Source organism: Nannobrachium achirus (genome assembly GCF_963921795.1).
Source record: "Nannobrachium achirus genome assembly, chromosome: 21".
In the NCBI taxonomy this organism is placed as follows: Eukaryota; Metazoa; Chordata; class Actinopteri; order Myctophiformes; family Myctophidae; genus Nannobrachium; species Nannobrachium achirus.
Window position 1 is genome coordinate 46,508,914 of NC_137828.1, and position 19,267 is coordinate 46,528,180.

The 19,267-nt window shown below is 40.9% G+C and overlaps 1 protein-coding gene across 1 annotated transcript in view; it reads left to right on the top strand.

Moving 5' to 3' along the window:
• Positions 1-9,121: 9,121 nt before the first annotated feature.
• Positions 9,122-19,267, top strand: part of kcnh2b (potassium voltage-gated channel, subfamily H (eag-related), member 2b) — a gene marked incomplete at both ends in the record, with an annotated part of 439,516 nt that continues 429,370 nt past the window's right edge. Inside the window, one exon of the mRNA XM_080751803.1 lies at positions 9,122-9,197. Coding sequence (XP_080607929.1) covers positions 9,122-9,197 — 76 coding nt within the window. The remainder of the gene's footprint in view (positions 9,198-19,267) is intronic.

Consider the following 19,267-nt stretch of genomic DNA (forward strand, 5'->3'; position numbering starts at 1 on the left):
TTACAAATAACAGCTTTACATTATCTTCACAAATCTTGAGTATTCTACTTGTCAATTCAAAGTATATTACTACTGTTGACTCCCATAACTAATGTGCTTTATCTGTTCATTTGTAGGTGGATAATGGGACCGGCAAGTCTACACATTCAGAGTGAAATCTACAGACAGTTCAGCAACACCAAACATTCCCCAAACTGTTTACATGCATGAGTGCAGCCACACACAAACATATGCACATAAGAATGCGTTCTTGACAAAGTGAGTTCTGTCCTGCAGAGCAATAATGGTTCATGTGGTAACAGTTCATTGTGTCAGAATTGATCTGTGTGTGGTTTAAAAAGTTTGTTTTTGTAATTGTGTTTGCTAGCTAAACTTCAGTGGCTAAGCTAACAGGCCCTAGTCTAACCTGTGTGTGAGTGCATGCTGGGTCTAAGCTGGCACATGAGTGCATGGCATTTCAGTAATATGCTATGTTTGTGTAGGTTACTACTGCATATTGTTTATTGTCTCCTTATCCTTATGTATTATTTCTATATTTTCAGATACCATTCATCATTGTGTATGTTTGTGTCCGCCAACTACCTCCTTTATAAAAACCACATAAAACACCAAGTGTCATCATTGATTACTGCTCTTTGACTGGAGCCCTGTGGTCGGCATAACCTCAACTCCAGAATATACAGTCCTCCATTTCCAAAGCTATAATATTTCACACTCTGTCTTTCTTTAACAATTAAAATACCTATGCAGAACTGTGTTAGAATATTAATTAGTTGCACCCCGTCGCTACAATGAAAATAGTGCAGTTCAAGTATAAGCATAGAATACCTCAAGTATAAGAAAAGTGCAATTCAATGTTTTGAGTATATAAATGGTATACTTCAAGCATGAAAATAGTCTAGTTCAAGTATAAACGTAGTATACGTAAAGTATAAAAAACATGCAATTCAAGTACACTGCAAGGTAAAGAGTAGTGTACATTAAGTTCATGCATAGTATGTTTTGAGTATATAAATGGTATACTTCAAGTAATAAAATAGTGCATTTCAAGTATGCAAGTAGTATACCTCACGTATAAGAAAAGTGCAATTCAAGTACACAGCAAGTGTACATTAGGTTCACGCATAGTATGTTTTGAGTATATAACTGGTATACTTCGAGTATGAAAATAGTGCAGTTCAAGTATGACCATAGTATACCTCAAGTATGAGAAAAGTGCAATTAAAGTGCACTGCAGGTAAAAGAGTAGTGAACATTAAGTTCACGCACAGTATGTGTTGAGTATATAAATGGTATACTTCGAGTATGGAAATAGTGCAGTTCAAATATAAACACAGTTTACGTCAAGTATAAGACAAGTGCACAGCAAGTAAAAGAGTAGTGTACATTAAGTTCACGCATAGTATGTTTTGAGTATATAAATGGTATACCTCGAGTATGAAAATAGTGCAGTTCAAATATAAACGTAGTATACGTCAAATATAAAACAAGTGCAGTTCAAGTAAAAGAGTAGTGTCAATTAAGTACACGCATAGTATGTGTTGAGTATATAAATGGTATACTTCAAGTTTTAAAGTAGTGCAGTTCAAGTATGACCATAGTATACCTCAAGTAAAAGAAGAGTGCAATTCAAGTGCACTGCAGGTAAAAGAGTAGTGTACATTAAGTTCACGCACAGTATGTTTTGAGTATATAAATGTTACTATTCAAGTTAAAAGTATTGCAGTTCAAGTATGACCATAGTATACCTCAAGTATAAGAAAAGAGTAGTTCAAGTGCACTGCAGGTAAAAGCGTAGTGAACATTAAGTTCACGCACAGTATGTGTTGAGTATATAAATGGTATACCTCGAGTATGGAAATAGTGCAGTTCAAATATAAACGTAGTATACGTCAAATATAAAACAAGTGCAGTTCAAGTAAAAGAGTAGTGTCAGTTAAGTACACGCATAGTATGTGTTAAGTATATACATGGTATACTTCAAGTTTTAAAGTAGTGCAGTTCAAGTATGACCATAGTATACCTCAAGTAAAAGAAGAGTGCAATTCAAGTGCACTGCAGGTAAAATAGTAGTGTACATTAAGTTCACGTACAGTATGTTTTGAGTAAATAAATGGTATGATTCAAGTTTAAAAGTAGTGCAGTTCAAGTATGACCATAGTATACCTCAAGTATAAGAAAAGAGCAATTAAAGTGCTCTGCAGGTAAAAGAGTAGTGAACATTAAGTTCACGCACAGTATGTGTTGAGTATATAAATGGTATACTTCGAGTATAGAAATAGTGCAGTTCAAATATACACATAGTATATGTCAAGTATAAGCTAAGTGCAATTCAAGTACAATGCAAGTAAAAGAGTAGTGTATTAAGTTCACGCCTAGTATGTTTTGAGTATATAACTGGTATACTTCAAGTATAAGAAACGTTCAATTCAAGTACACTGCAGGTAAAATAGTAGTGTACATTAAGTTCATGCATAGTATGTTTTGAGTATATAAATGGTATACTTCAAGTTTAAAAGTAGTGCAGTTCAAGTATGACCATAGTATACCTCAAGTATAAGAATAGTGCAATTCAAGTAAAAGAGTAGTGTCCATGAAGTTCACGCATAGTATGTTTTGAGTATATAACTGGTATGGTTCAAGTTCAAAAGTAGTGCAGTTCAAGTATGACCATAGTATACCTCAAGTAAAAGAAGAGTGCAATTCAAGTGTACTGCAAGTAAAAGAGTAGTGTACATTAAAATCACGCATAGTATGTTTTGAGTATATAAATGGCCTACCTCGAGTATGAAAATAGTGCAGTTCAAATGTAAACGTAGTTTACGTCAAGTATAAGACAAGTGCACTGCAAGTAAAAGAGTAGTGTACATTAAGTTCACGCATAGTATGTTTTGAGTATATAACTGGTATGGTTCAAGTTTAAAAGTAGTGCAGTTCAAGTATGACCATAGTATACCTCAAGTAAATGAAAAGTGCAATTCAAGTGCACTGCAAGTAACAGAGTAGTGTACACTAAGTTCACGCACAGTATGTTTTGAGTATATAAATGGTGTACTTCAAGTTTAAAAGTAGTGCAGTTCAATTATGACCATAGTATACCTCAAGTAAAAGAAAATTGCCATTCAAGTATGACCAAAGTCTTCCTCAAGTAAATGAAAAGTGCAATTCAAGTGCACTGCAAGTAAAAGAGTAGTGTACATCAAGTATGTTTTGAGTATATAAATGGTAACTTCAAGTTTAAAATTAATGCAATTCAAATATAAACGTAGTATACGTCAAGTATAAGAATAGTGCAATTCAAGTAAAAGAGTAGTGTCCATTAAGTCCACGCATAGTATGTTTTGAGTATATAACCGTTATACTTCAAGTATAAAATAGTACTGTTCAAATGTAAACGTAGTACAATTCAAGTACCCTGCAGGTAAAAGAGTAGTGTACATTAAGTTCATGCATAGTATGTTCCGACTATATAAATGGTATACTTCAAGTATGAAAAAAGTGCTGTTCAAATATAAACGTAGTATACCTCATGTATAAGAAAAGTGCAATTCAAGTACACTAGAGGTAAAAGAGTAGTGCACATTAAGTTCATGCATAGTATAGTTTGAGTATATAAATGGTATACTTCAAGGTTACAAGTAGTGCAGTTCATATGACCTTAGTATACCTCAAGTACAATAAAAGTGCTATTCAAGTACACTGCAGGTAAAAGAGTAGTGTACATTAAGTTCACGCATAGTATGTTTTACGTATATAAATGGTATACTTCAAATTTAAATGTAGTGCAGTTCAAGTATGACCATAGTATACCTCTCGTATAAGAGAAGTGCAATTCAAGTAAATAAGTAGTGTACTTAAGTATACATCTGAGTATATGAATGGTTTATTTTAAGTAAGGGAATAGCACAATTCTAGTGTATGAATACAATAATGTAAGTATACTCATATATACTTCATATATACTTTAAGTAAACTTAGAGTTTACTCGAGTATACTCAAAAGTGGGCCAATTCAGATTACTTTTAGTACGGTAGGTATACTGTAAGTATACTAACTAGTACACTAACTAGTACATTTGTTAGTATACTACTTGTACATAAATATCAGTATACTTGTACTTAAAGTATACTTAAGAAATATACTCAAAGTTGACTTAAGTATACTTAGAAAAGTAAACTTGAAGTTTACTACTTTTTGGTAAGGGTAATGGATATGCCAAATGCATAAAAATGAGTGATGAGGCTGGTGGATTGATACAACACAGATAAACATCTACAGACCAGAGCTTTATCAGTGAGAGTGAGGGAGGGAGAGAGAGAGGGAGAGGGGAGGGGGGGATACAGTAGGGGGAGAGAAGGAGGGAGAGAGGGAGGGAGAGATGGAGTAGGGAGAGAGGCAATCTGAGTTCCCAGAGGTAATTTTTTCCGCCACAAGGGGGCGAAAACTGAAAATTAGGAGAGGTAGAGATACAGTAGTAGGGGGAGAGAAGGAGGGAATACCAGAACGCTCGCCCCAAAACACACTCGCCTCTGGCGCCTATCCGGCGGAACGGTAGAACGTTCTCTGCCTGGAATTCAGAAATGTAACTGTGATAAACTGTGCCTAAACGTTTAAACCTAACCTTATTCCTAACCTTAACCTCTATAAAACGGTGCCAAAACCTAACCTCATTCATAGCCTTATCCTCAGTCAAACAAATACAAGAATACAAGAACTGCCCCACCGAGCGATCGGCTTGAGGTCGGCGGGAAAAAAATGAGGGCGAGCGTGTTTTAGGGCGAGAGCATTCCGGTTACCGAAGGAGGTAGAGTGAGGGAGGTTGTGTCTCTTGTGTGTGACGTCAGACCAGAGCTCAGTCATTGAGGTAGAAGCAGTGGTGTAAAGTAACTACGTACATTTACTTAAGTGCTGTATTTAATTTTGAGGTATTTGTACTTTACTTGAGTATTTACAATTTCCAAGTACTTTTTCCACCACTGGGTAGAGGTAGACAGACAGAGAGGGGGAGTGGGGAGGCTGTTTACTTTGAACCATGCAATAACCTGGCCAACAGGATAGGTGGTCAAAGGCTCAATGTGTAAACCATGCAATAACCTGGCCAACAGGATAGGTGGTCAAAGGCTCAATGGGTAAAGAAGTTAAGCCTGGAAACAGAAGGTCCCTGGTTTGATTCCCGGCAATCAGCTGGGTGAAGCTGACATTTTTTAATTTCCCCCATGGGATCGAATAGGTCTAAGTTATGTTATTATTAATTAACAGATATAATGCAATGAGACAAAAATAGTAATACATATACAATAAACACAATAAAAAATAAAATATGCCATAGCACCTCAAATCATCACTGACGGCAGGAACCTCAGCATTATAAATCCTTGTTTTGAGTAGTGTTGTGTAATATTGAGATATATGCCATCAATATTCAAAATTAAAACAAAAAAGGTTTTGAATATTTCATTGCATGCTGCGCAATGTATCTAGAATTTATGAAAGTTTCTATTTTTTTATTATGTTACAGAAAAGAAATTAACGTTAACACAATATCAATTTTCTTTTAGATGGATCTGTATATATGCTAGACAGGCTACAGTCATTTCTCGTGTGTGTGTGTGTGTGTGTGTGTGTGTGTGTGTGTGTGTGTGTGTGTGTGTGTGTGTGTGTGTGTGTGTGTGTGTGTGTGTGTGAGAGAGAGAGAGAGAGAGAGCTGGGAGTCAGGCTGGGAATTATCAAAGGAAGGACACTCCCCTGACAGCCTCGTGTCTGCCTACCCTCTCCTTACTGTTCCTGACTAAATAAGGGAGTTGAGGAGGGGGAAGTCAGACCAGGGCGCTTCACGTGCACATTAACAGTCTCTGTTCCAGTGCTGCATGCTGTGTGCATGTGCTGCCGATAAATAAATATATGGTTAAAAAAATATCTAACTAGCAGGCTTATAGCTTTGCAGTGCACTGCATGTGTCCACCCACTGCAAAGGGTGAGATATGTATCGATCATTGAGATGGCTAAGTTATTTATTTCTGATGTTTGTGTCAAGGGTCGTTGATCATCGTTGACAAAGAAATCGATGAGCATGATCTTGTGGGAAACGCTATGGATAATGTGTTGCATCAGCCAGTACGTCTAGGCCTGGGCTGCATGTTACATCAGCCAAAATGGCAAATAAAATAATCCATGTGTCATTTAAAACCTGGAAACGGAACAGAATGTTGTCATAATACATTTAAAAAGTAGACCAACTCAAAATGAAGCATTTTGTTCGTGTCAGATAGGCTACTGCAAGTCGTCGCTGTCAGAAACCTCGTATCTCCATATTTATAGGCTACTTTTTTTTAATAAGAAATAATAATGCCTGTCAGGGCTACAATGGTGACACGCAAACGAATGTTTGCACATGAAGCTATTAAGAGCTTGTAGATCCACAATCTTTTGAGGAATTTTGAAGGTGAAAGTGGTCTGTCTGCGATAAAATTAACATATTTTTTCAATGAAAGAATATATAAATGTTCACTATTTGAGGAATTTTGAAGGAAAATGTGTTTTTGATTTTTTATAGCCTATAGAAATATTTAACCAAATGAAACGTATAGGCCTAAAATAGGACTGAATGACTTCGTTGTATAGCCTATCCATTGGAACACATGGTTCTGAAAACACATGGTTTGTTGGACATACAACTCAGGTTTCCACCATGACGGCGACGCAAAAATAAGGAGCGCTCTTTGTGCGTCCGCCGTCCGCCCGTGACGAAGCGAGGAGAGACAGAGAGAGAGAGAGAGAGAGAGAGAGAGAGAGAGAGAGAGAGAGAGAGAGAGAGAGAGAGAGAGAGAGAGAGAGAGAGAGAGAGAGAGAGAGAGGGGAACCCCGCACACTCCGGGTGACGTAGTTGTTGCTGTTGGTGTGTGAAGCAGAGGCGTCAATTGGGTATGGCAAGCTATGGCAGCTGCCATACCTTGGCTACAGGGGAAAATAACTAAATGTACTGTAATCGTGCCCGTTGCTAAGGTATGGCAACATGACTGGTGTCTGCGCGTGCAAGACACCAGTCATGTTGCCATACCTTAGCTTTGTCTGATCTGACGCCGCTGGTGTGAAGTGAAGGCAGAGCTGCTGCTGCTGGATGGGTGAATCCTCATCCTCTACCCGCAAAGAACACAAAGCAACACTAGAATGCCCTCCTTTCCTTAAACCAACGCAGCTTTCATATGACTTGAAAAGGTGAGTTTTCACATTAAAGACAAAACAAGGGAGGTTTGGCTATTTCGGCAGACTATAGCCTATTTTCGATACTAATAGGCTAATAAGGTAATAAACTAGACGTGTTATGTTCTAAATAGAGTGGAGTCTGTCTGGCTACTAGTAGAAACCATTTACGAGGATCAGTTTTCACTCCTTTAAATTTAGACCTATATGACTGGTGAGTTTTCACATTAAAGACAAAACAAGGGAGGTTTTGCTATATCAGCAGACTATATTTCGATACTATTACCCTGCAATAAGGTACGCTGGGCATGTTCTGTTCTAAAGAGAGTCAGGGGAGTCTGTCTGGCTACTATAGTAGAAACCATTTACGAGGATCAGCTTTCACTCGCTTCTTTGACTCATAAGCGTGAGACCGCAATCACCTGCTCGCAGCAGGTGTCTCTCGTATCGAATCAGCGGTTTTTAGCAGCGCCTGCTGCTCTGCCCCGCTTTTGTCTAGTTTGTTCCAAAACATGTTCCTGACCGTCTGACTGCAATGCATATGGGGTTATCATCATCCTTGTACCTGTAACCTGACACACCCCAGTCTGAACTATACGGTCTAGTAGTGTGTAATCATGATGGATGGATGATGGAGAGACTATAGTGGTGCTGACGTTGCGCTTTATGTCCACTTTGTCATCCTTTTTCGGGTTACACATCGCCATTCAGAAGATTGTTTAGTAGTGAGCAGCAGCGGTGGAGGAAAGAAAGGGTTAAAGCTGACATAATAGTGGCTGAGTGGCGCCGGTGGGGTGTGACCAAAATAAATTAGACGTCACGTTTGCTATTTTCACTACTTAAACATTTGTTTTCTAATTTATGGAAATTTTCCTTTATTTATTACTGAAATTAGCCTACCCCTTTCTCGTGAAAATCTCATCTTTTGGTGTAATGTTTATTAAAAACAAAATGTGGGAAACATAAAAATGTGTCCGCGAGACCGTGACCCACAAACGGCCCCCGCACCACTGCTTGGGAACCACTGCTTCCAGTCAGAGCGCACAGTGAGGAGAGAGAGACACCCGCAGAGAGCTGCCTGTGTGAGAGAGAGAGAGAGAGAGAGAGAGAGAGAGAGAGAGAGAGAGAGAGAGAGAGAGAGATAGGGAAAAGCGCACCTCACCATCCACCTCAGGCTCAGAGGCGTTTTTACTTTCCACTGCTGTTCTGTGTTCCACACTGTTTAGTTGTGTGTTGTTGTTCAACAGGAGGACAGGTCTGGTGGAGAAGAAAGAAAGAAAGGTGGAACGAGAGAGGACCGAGATAAGGCAGTAAAGAAGACAGAAAACAGAAGAATAAACGCGCGACGAGCGTCTCTCAACTCAACTATGGCTGATGGAACGAGGCTCTTGTTCGGCAGGCTTCTGGCGCACTGCTCCCCCTCCCCGGAGCGGACTCTTCTCGGTGTTGTTGTTGTGCGGGGATGAGAAGTCAGTGTGGCTGCTGACTGACTGACTGACTGCTGCTGCTGCTGCTGCTGTTGTGGTGGTCTCCTTCGGAGCTTCTGCACTTCTGTCTTCTGACGCCCCCCGCGGGGACAGTGTAACCAGACACGGGCTCTTCTCCCGGCTTTCATCCTGGACACTGGAAACTTTAGTGTCCATCGAACCCCTGTTGTAACGGCTGTTTTCTAGAACCCTCCTCCTCCCTCTAGTTATACGTCCTCCTCTCTATCTCCCTTCCCCTCCACCACCGGCCAAGTTGGCCAAACTTTGGTCGGGAAGCAGGCTATTGGGGATTTATACATCTTGGTCCACTCCGCTCCTCATAACAGAGAGCACAAGCGCAGTAAACGCCGGGCAAACGACTTGAAGCGCACAGACATTATAGACCTAGTTGACATTTTACTACAATAAAAGTTTAAAAGGTTACCGCTGCAACCATGCCGGTGCGGAGGGGGCACGTGGCTCCGCAGAACACCTTCCTGGACACCATCATCAGAAAGTTCGACAGTCAATGTAAGTAAATGACTTATTATTTTGCCTGATGATGAGTGACTACTATGGCTTATGTAGTTGTGTTTCTTTACTTCCACCAAGGCCTAATTGTTTCCAAACAGGTCAATCCTTAGGACAATCTAGTCTTAATTAAAAGTATGATTTGTGATATTCCTTTGTTAAAAGAAGTCTTAAATAGCTCTATATTTTGATAGCAATCATTGCTACTGTAGAGAGTGTTTTTTTTAAATAACAGGGTCCCTGACTCCCTGTCTCTCCAGCTCTTTCATACACAAGCAGCAATTAGCAATTAAGTAGCAATTGTATCCAATCAGGAGAGAGGATACATACAGGATAAACAAGTCAAGTGAATTTGGAAGTGATGACACAAAGAAATGAGCAGGCAAAATTGGGACCAGAACAATATGCTGATGAATAGGTAGCCTTTGCAACCCACCTGAAAATAGATGGTAGGCATGTTATTGAATAAACAAGCAATGCATGCTAGTATCAAATAGTGCTTTAACCTTTTAACAGAAAAAAAGAGTTCAAGAGTTACAGGCCAAAACGTAAAGTGGGGTGTTATGGCGCCACCATGCGGCCAAATGACACAATTATTTTTTATTTAATCCTTGAAATCATTATGAACCTCCTCTCCAAGTCTTGAAACTCTAGCCCCTATGGTTTGCGAGAGACAAATAATTGAATGTGAGTTTTTGCGATTCCCATTATAAGTCAATGGGGAAAATTAATTCACTAATAAATTAATATCAATTAAACTATTGAACCTTTCTCTTAGCAAGTTACTAGCCCACGATTCCCGAGTAAGCCGGTCGATTTGACATATGGCGCGAGTGTGTGGTGGCAAAACTGTGGGACTAGTAGCGTGCCGAAGTTTAGGAAGTTCAGGCTACATACAGACACACAGACACACAGACAGACCCACACGGCCACGTATAGGGAGCCTGTGCTTCACACAGCTCCAAAAATCACTTACCCTACCTAATGATATAGTAAAAACAAGGAAAAGAATCACTTACCCTACCTAATGATATAGTAAAAATCACACCCGTGTGAAGTGGAGCTGTGTGTGTGTGTGTGTGTGTGTGTGTGTGTGTGTGTGTGTGTGTGTGTGTGTGTGTGTGTGTGTGTGGATCATGTGTACCGATTTTTGTGACATTTGAAGGAAATATGTAGGAAAAGGAGCAAAAAGTGTGTTTTGGAGAAAATTCAAGATGGCGGAAAATCTATCATGGCGCAAATGGGCGTGGCCTATATGGGGAGATGCGTCATGACCCAAGGAATCCAGGGAAAAAATATTTTTAATTTTCCGACCTACGGTTCAAGAGTTACAGGCCAAAACGTAAAGTGGGGTGTTATGGCGCCACCATGCGGCCAAATGACACAATTATTTTTTATTTAATCCTTGAAATCATTATGAACCTCCTCTCCAAGTCTTGAAACTCTAGCCCCTATGGTTTGCGAGAGACAAATAATTGAATGTGAGTTTTTGCGATTCCCATTATAAGTCAATGGGGAAAATTAATTCACTAATAAATTAATATCAATTAAACTATAGAACCTTTCTCTTAGAAAAGTAATAGCCCACGATTCCCGAGTAAGCCGTTCGATTTGACATATGGCGCGAGTGTGTGGTGGCAAAACTGTGGGACTAGTGGCGTGCCGAAGTTTAGGAAGTTCAGGCTACATACAGACACACACACAGACAGACACACAGACAGACAGACAGACCCACACGGCCACGTATAGGGAGCCTGTGCTTCACACAGCTCCAAAAACTAGGAAAAGAAAGTTACAGCTTATATTGTAACTTGTAAGTGGAGGCCCATGCTTTAAGTTAATGTGACTACAAGTTTTCCATGTAAAACATCAATGAAATGAAAAGAGTAAAAAGATTGTTTTTCAGCTCTGCTTCGAGGGAGGGAATTTGATACACATTGTGACAGTTGTAGTTGAATTAGCCCTAGAATGGCTGCGATGTTACAGGATGAATTCCAGATTAGCCTACATGTATCTGGAATACTAGGACTACAGTTTAATAACCTGCAATCTGAAATAAATAATACATTTTTCAGCCTCAAGGCTCATGCGGCCGCTTTTCAGCATTTCAAAATGGATGTCCTTCAGTATAGACATATTCTATCCCCCGTGGCAGTGTTATCTTTGATGCAAATCATCCACTCATGTTTTCCATCTCCCTGGACGTGATGTGTGCCTAGTGCCTAGACTTGAGAATCATTGTGTCATCATGACCGGTGCTGATGTGAGCTAAATGGGAGGCAAGGTGGGGTTGCCTCCCTGGTGGCCAAATGGTTGGTGTATGTGATGCCAAGGTGTTATAGAGCAATGATGATAAAAACCGAAAGATTAGAATCCAAATTTGGCCTTTCGCTTGATTAGCCTGTCCCCATATAGGCGTGGCCTATATGGGGAGATGCGTCATGACCCAAGGAATCCAGGGAAAAAATATTTTTAATTTTCCGACCTACGGTTCAAGAGTTACAGGCCAAAACGTAAAGTGGGGTGTTATGGCGCCACCATGCGGCCAAATGACACAATTATTTTTTATTTAATCCTTGAAATCATTATGAACCTCCTCTCCAAGTCTTGAAACTCTAGCCCCTATGGTTTGCGAGAGACAAATAATTGAATGTGAGTTTTTGCGATTCCCATTATAAGTCAATGGGGAAAACTAATTCACTAATAAATTAATATCAATTAAACTATAGAACCTTTCTCTTAGAAAAGTAATAGCCCACGATTCCCGAGTAAGCCGTTCGATTTGACATATGGCGCGAGTGTGTGGTGGCAAAACTGTGGGACTAGTGGCGTGCCGAAGTTCAGGCTACATACAGACACACACACAGACAGACACACAGACAGACAGACCCACACGGCCACGTATAGGGAGCCTGTGCTTCACACAGCTCCAAAAACTAGGAAAAGAAAGTTACAGCTTATATTGTAACTTGTAAGTGGAGGCCCATGCTTTAAGTTAATGTGACTACAAGTTTTCCATGTAAAACATCAATGAAATGAAAAGAGTAAAAAGATTGTTTTTCAGCTCTGCTTCGAGGGAGGGAATTTGATACACATTGTGACAGTTGTAGTTGAATTAGCCCTAGAATGGCTGCGATGTTACAGGATGAATTCCAGATTAGCCTACATGTATCTGGAATACTAGGACTACAGTTTAATAACCTGCAATCTGAAATAAATAATACATTTTTCAGCCTCAAGGCTCATGCGGCCGCTTTTCAGCATTTCAAAATGGATGTCCTTCACTATAGACATATTCTATCCCCCGTGGCAGTGTTATCTTTGATGCAAATCATCCACTCATGTTTTCCATCTCCCTGGACGTGATGTGTGCCTAGTGCCTAGACTTGAGAATCATTGTGTCATCATGACCGGTGCTGATGTGAGCTAAATGGGAGGCAAGGTGGGGTTGCCTCCCTGGTGGCCAAATGGTTGGTGTATGTGATGCCAAGGTGTTATAGAGCAATGATGATAAAAACCGAAAGATTAGAATCCAAATTTGGCCTTTCGCTTGATTAGCCTGTCTTTATTTTGCAATTATTTTGTGAACTTCAATGGGCCCGATTCATCAAGCCCTTTACGACCACACACATATTTTGATCTTACCGGCATTCAGGACGATTCCCATGTTGTTTAGTCACTTCATTTACACTATATTTATGACCAGATTGATGAATCGGGCCCAATGTATTTATGTTGCCAGTAATTTCGCGATTTCGCGCTAATCAGTCTAAAAGTGCAACATTTTGCACAGATGTAGCTCAGAGCATGCTCTAATGATTTAGGTAGGGCGCCCGACTCCCGAGTCGGCGACCTTCAGGGTCGCCACAGCGGCCAAATCAAGTTGGGCTCCCAGCCTCCCATTGACTTTCTATACAGGAGGAAATTACCCAGAAAAACTTTTTTTTTCTGGGTATTTAAGTAGGATGTGAGGGGTCTAACCTGGGGTTTGTCATGATGCTGAATCCAATGCAAGCAGTTGTTTTGCACAAAAAACATTCCTTGGGCTAGAAATGGCCTCAGAAAACGATGCATGTATGGGTGAGCATTCATGTTAGTCGGAGGCCTTAGGTTTTTTTGTTCTCGTGCTAATCAGTCTAAAAGCGCCACATTTTGCACAGATGTAGCCCAGGGCATGCTCTAATGATTTAGCTAGGGCGCCCGAGTCGGCGACCTTCGGGGTCGCCACAGCTCCAGAAAACACCCACAAAACTCTGAAAAGTGATGACTCATCACTTTTCATCACTAAACCATCGTTTTCTGGGGCCATTTGTAGCCCAAGGAATGTTTTTTGTGCAAAACAAATGCTTGCAATGGATTCAGCATCATGACAAACCCCTAGTTAGACCCCTCACATCCTACTTAAAGCCATACTGTGTAAGTTGCTCACCTAGTGGTCATTAGCCCTATAGCGAACCGCGGTCGCGTCCGCGTCTTTCGGCCGTTTTTCGTACCTTCAGACCCCCGCGTCTGCCTCCACCTCGCTGAGATCTATCTTTGGAGGGGTCCCTTGTTCCTGTGCGTTCAGTAATTCCAGAGATACACTCCTTCACCCTGCCTGGTAGGCGAAATTACCTAGAGACTGGATGGTACAAACCGGCGACAACAAAATGGCGACCCCACTTCAAGATGCGATGTGATTGGCCGGCAGTTGTATAACCCTCGCTGTGATTGGCCGGTAGTGTGATGACGCAATTTTGGCGCGAGATCCGGTCCACGGCAAGGATCTCAGTTTACATATAGAGAAGGCTTTACAGGCTGAAATTCACGGCGCGGATCTTCTAAAACTTTTGTGTTTTAATAGTTAGGAGAATTTTAAGATTTGTTTTATAAAAAAAGTTACATAGTACAACTTTAAATACCCAGAAAAAAAGTGTTTTTCTGGGTATTTTCCTCCTGTATAGAAAGTCGATGGGAGCCCAACTTGATGTGGCCGCTGTGGCGACCCCGAATGTCGCAGACTCGGGCGCCCTAGCTAAATCATTAGAGCATGCCCTGGGCTACATCTGTGCAAAATTTGGCGCTTTTAGACTGATTAGCACGAAATTTACTCTCCCTAACGCCCCCGACTAACTGGACCGATAAGCATCAAGCTTTGCATGCTTTCTCTCAGTAGGGCAAGGAAGACACTCCACCCAATATCTCTAAAATTGGCCTCATGGTGGCGCACTGGCACAATATCAGTCAGCTTTGTGTTTTTTACCCTATAACTGGTTTTTAACCACTTTCTATTTTGTACTTTCGCATGAAGGTGTCTACAAGCTCACAACGCATCGTGATGCATTATAAGCTTGTAGATGAGCTATTTGTGAAAATTATTGGAAATGTTTTCAGTGCTGGCTTTTCTGTCCAACCATCATAGATATTGAAAACATCACCTCTTCTTATGTTTTGGATATACATTCGATGTGCATTTGCAAAGAGTTGTTACTTCATTTCAATATACAGCCTTTTTTCTAGTCAGTTAACCAAAGAATTGACAGTTAAACCAGTATACTACAAACCCATAACAATGGTCGCAGACTTAACAAGAGCACCCCATATGCTTGCCAAGGGTTCTAAAGGGCAAGTACAGACAGTACATCTACATCCACAGCAAAACATTGATTATGAATAATTTATATCAAAGGTGAATAATTGACAGTAATCCTACTATGAATGTTGTTTTGTTGTAGTAATTGTAGGAGGGTTTAGCCTGTTGGTAATAGTAGTAATTCTACTACATACTGAAAGGCTTCTGTATGCTCCTTCGTCGTGACATGCTGAATGTATTTGTCTCTCAAGACACGCTTCCCCCCTCCCCAAAAAGTAGCTTATAGCAAAAGACGGCAAAATGATTTGAATAGATTAGAAGCATTTTCAGGCTTATTTATGGTCATGCAAATATGTCTCAATGTGCCATGTTTTTGAGCGATGCACACCGCTCCGAGGCTTGATTTAGTATGTAACTATGTATGTAGCATAATGTATCTACGTATGAGTATGAGCTGCAATACCGCTGGGTGACCAGTGGAGGCCTGGGTGACCAAGTGGCGCTGTTGAGCAGCTGAGACGCACGCACGCACGCACGCACGCACGCACAGAGGGTATGGAATGAACTGCTCAAATGCACCGCTCACTTCAAACTGGATTTCATTTCATTCGGCTATCCTAGTACATGCTATTCTGTTTTGCACCCCTTTTAAATGCCTAGAGAACATAAGTGGTATGTGGCATCAGGCTACAATTGGCCACCAGTATTAATGACACTTAAGTCCTCAGAATAACTTGAGAAACCATTTCATCCGCGTTGCAACCTACCTTTTGTGTCTAGACAAAACACTGCTCCGGATTACTGAAACCTGACCCCAAACCTCTCATGTTATCTGTTTAGTGTGATCTTCCTCACAATGTCTGCAGGGCAGTCCAAATGTATTCCTTTTCCTTTAACATTAGTTTATCCTTGCCCTGATGGGAGAAGGTTGATTTAACTGGGGCAATAATCGGAATAAAAATGTGAACGTTTTTTAATCATCTGTGCGTTGTCATGTTATCATCATCTATCTATAAATGCGAGAAGTCTCTGCGTGTCTGTCTGTCTGTGTGTCTGTAATCCGCGTATCTCGAGAACCGTTCGTCCCACCGGCTTCAGATTCGGCACGCGCGTTCCCCGCCGCGGCACGGAGTGCAGTGCCGGGTCTCGACCTGACCCGACGCGCGGTTTTCCCGAACCGGCGCGAAACGTTCGGAATCTCCTTATGCGGGGTTGATTGTTGACATCAGGCTGTTCCGGAGGAAATCGGCGAAAGCTCTGACTCATTGTGACATCACTTCATAAAAGGCTCTGACATCACGTACGCCACATGAGTCAACAAAAAATCTCTGTGAGTGTGTATGTAATCCGCGTATCTCGAGAACCGTTCGTCCCACGGGCACGCGCGTTCTCCATATATGGGCGTTCGTCCCACGGGCACGCGCGTTCTCCATATATGGGCATAAAATGAATGCCCCCATATATGGGCATAAAATGGATTGCAGACAGACAGATACAGATATCTCCATATATGGACATAAATGGACAGAGGCAAACAGATGGTCAAAGATCTCCATATATGGGCATAAAATGGACGCAGACAGACAGATACAGATATCTCCATATATGGGCATAAATGGACACAGGCAAACAGATGTTCAAAACGGGTCCTATGACAAGAGGTATAATGAGGTTTGCATTAAAGGGGGAACCGGCACTGTGTCTGCAACACAGTTGGAGGCACAGACAGATACTCCATATATGGGCATAAAATGGACGCAGATAGACACATATCTCCATATATGGGCATAAAATGGACCCAGAACTATAACTGCAGTGATCTCCATATATGGACATAAAATGGACGCCGACAGACAGACAGACAGATACAGATATCTCCATATATGGGCATAAATGGACACAGGCAGACAGATGGTCAAAACGGGTCCTATGAAAACAGGTATAATGGGGTTTGCATTAAAGGGCGGGGCATTCATTCCCTATTTACATTGTTCCGAGTTGGCCAGGTCGCCGACTAGACGCTGGGCCGCCCGAAGGGCGGCCCAGCTTCTAGTGTTAATAATAATACTAATACCTGGAATTTATACAGCGCTTTTCTAAGTACTCAAAGTCTTATCTGCTACAGGCACCAAGAAAGCACAATAATCAAAAAGTTATTGTCCAAGTTAAAAATTCAACCATGAACCAATGCAAGATGGTTGAATGTTCAATAGGTCAATAATTAAAAGGAGAATTGTAAGGTTTTGGGATTATTTGTGCATTATCTATTGTCTGTTATTGTTGCCTGTATTATTAGAGCCATCCAAAGTTCTATAAAAGTTCACATATACAATGACAAATAAAGTAACCAAACAATTGAACCAACCTGTCAACCAAACAATCGAGCAATGTTGCTGTACAAGTGTTGAAGCATTTGTCTGAAATTTCTGCAGAATGGAACCATCTATACTATTATCTTTTGTCAGTCATACAGTTGTCAGTCAGTGGTTGACTCTGTCCTGCACCTTCAAACATCACACACCTCTCTAGATTGCTATATGGATGGATAGACGCTATAGGGCAGCAGAGTGTCTGATTCAATGTCTTGATTAAGGCTCATGTCGCTTCACCTCACTGTTGGAGAGCATGAGAGAGAGAGAGACATGGGGCTTCTATATGTGATGTGAGGATGTTTAAGTTGACTAGAAGAATCAGACCATGCTGAATCCAGCTCTAAGCTCACCATTTAAAAACAGAATTCCACTTCAGTAGAAAACCTGTATTTGAACTGTTGGTCAGACACCAATACTGTCTGCTATGGGGATCAGTAATAACCACAGCCCCACTGTCATTTATAAACACAAATATGAAATGTATACTAAAGGCTGTTTAATGAGTGGTCAAGGCTGTTGTCTATTTATATTATGTATGTAAGTGTGTACCACTGTGTACTGTTGTGAATAGAATTGGTCAAGAGCATGTTTGCATGCATTGCTGATGGTCGGTAAGTCAGTAGGGTAACCATCAATGGAAAGAATTTGGTGTGTTGTATGGGTTGATTTGCGATGGTCTCGTGTTATGTAGTACATTCATAATAGATTTGATCCAGACTCTCTGCTGTAGGAGTAGTTTGTATCTCAAACACATACCTGTCAAGTTCAGGCTGTGTTTTTAATATGCTATGCTCTCTTCTGTTTCCTTTCAATTTTCATTACCTACTGTATGTATTATACAGGACTGGAGCAACTTAAAGCCCAGCTGCAATGTCTTTTTTGCAAACTTCATTGCTAAAAATAGTAAAGCATTGTCTGGTTCTGGTAACTTGTGTCTAAATCAATTGCAGCCCCATAATGACAATACGGTGCATGTTGAAGATTATTGATTTATGGGAATCACATAGGTGGATTATGATTCCGTGATAATCATCACATGTGAAAAAATATATATATATTTTAATTTCAGCTCATCACTTTCACCATACCCTAAACCAGGGGTCTTCAACATTTTCAGGCCAAGGACCCCTTAGTTGAGAGAGAGATGAAGCAAGGACCCCCACAACCTTCTCATAGATTCCATATAGTTTCTTCGTTTGACAGCACAATAATCAGTGTATTTTGGATTCATGTCAATCTGTGTTTTCAGATATTTAACCACTTGAACCGTCAATACTTCATAAACTTGACCTTTCACTCTGTAATTAGTCTGTTCTTTTTCCCATCTACACCAAACCTCTTTGCCGAAAATAGCCGATCTACAAGCTCACAACGCCTCGCAACATTGTGAGTTTGTAGATCTGCTATTTTTGGCTTAAGTTAAATATGGACACTAGGGTTCAAGCGGTTCATATAAAAAAAAGAGAAAAAAAATCACACAACAATTTGGATGACCCCCTGTAGTAACTCTGAGGACCCCCTAGGGGTCCCGGACCTCCTGTTGAAGACCCCTGTCCTAAACACTGTATTGTTTTGGACTCTGAGAGACCACTTCCTTTTTTGTCTCCTCCCCTTTCAACTCGCTTGCCTTATGGCTCTCTCGCCGGTGCCTCTAGTGGCTCAAGTCCGCTTCAGACGGCGCACCTCCGTGGTCGTAAATGTTATTTATTTGTTTATGTTTCGCCTAACTACTTCCTGTGTGGTGATAGTTGACTGATCTTGACATTGTGGGAACAGTAGTTACATAAATTTTAAACTAATCTCTTTTGAAATCTGTTAGGGCGGCAGTGGCTCAGGGGTAGAGTGGCCGGTAGAGGTGCCGGATGAGAAATGTAAGTTTCCAGTTCGCTCACGGGCTCCCCCAGAGTTAGTGTCCTTGAGTAAGACTCTGTCTGAACCCCTAGTTGCTCCCGATGAGCAGGTTGGTGTCTAGCATGGTTTCCTCCGCCACCTGTGTATGAATTTGTGTATGAATGGGTGAATGTAATGCACACTATGTAAAGCGTTTTGGATAAAAAGCACTATATAATCCAGCATTTGAACCGTGCATACTGCATGAAGTCAGTGCAAGATGTAATCATGTGGTC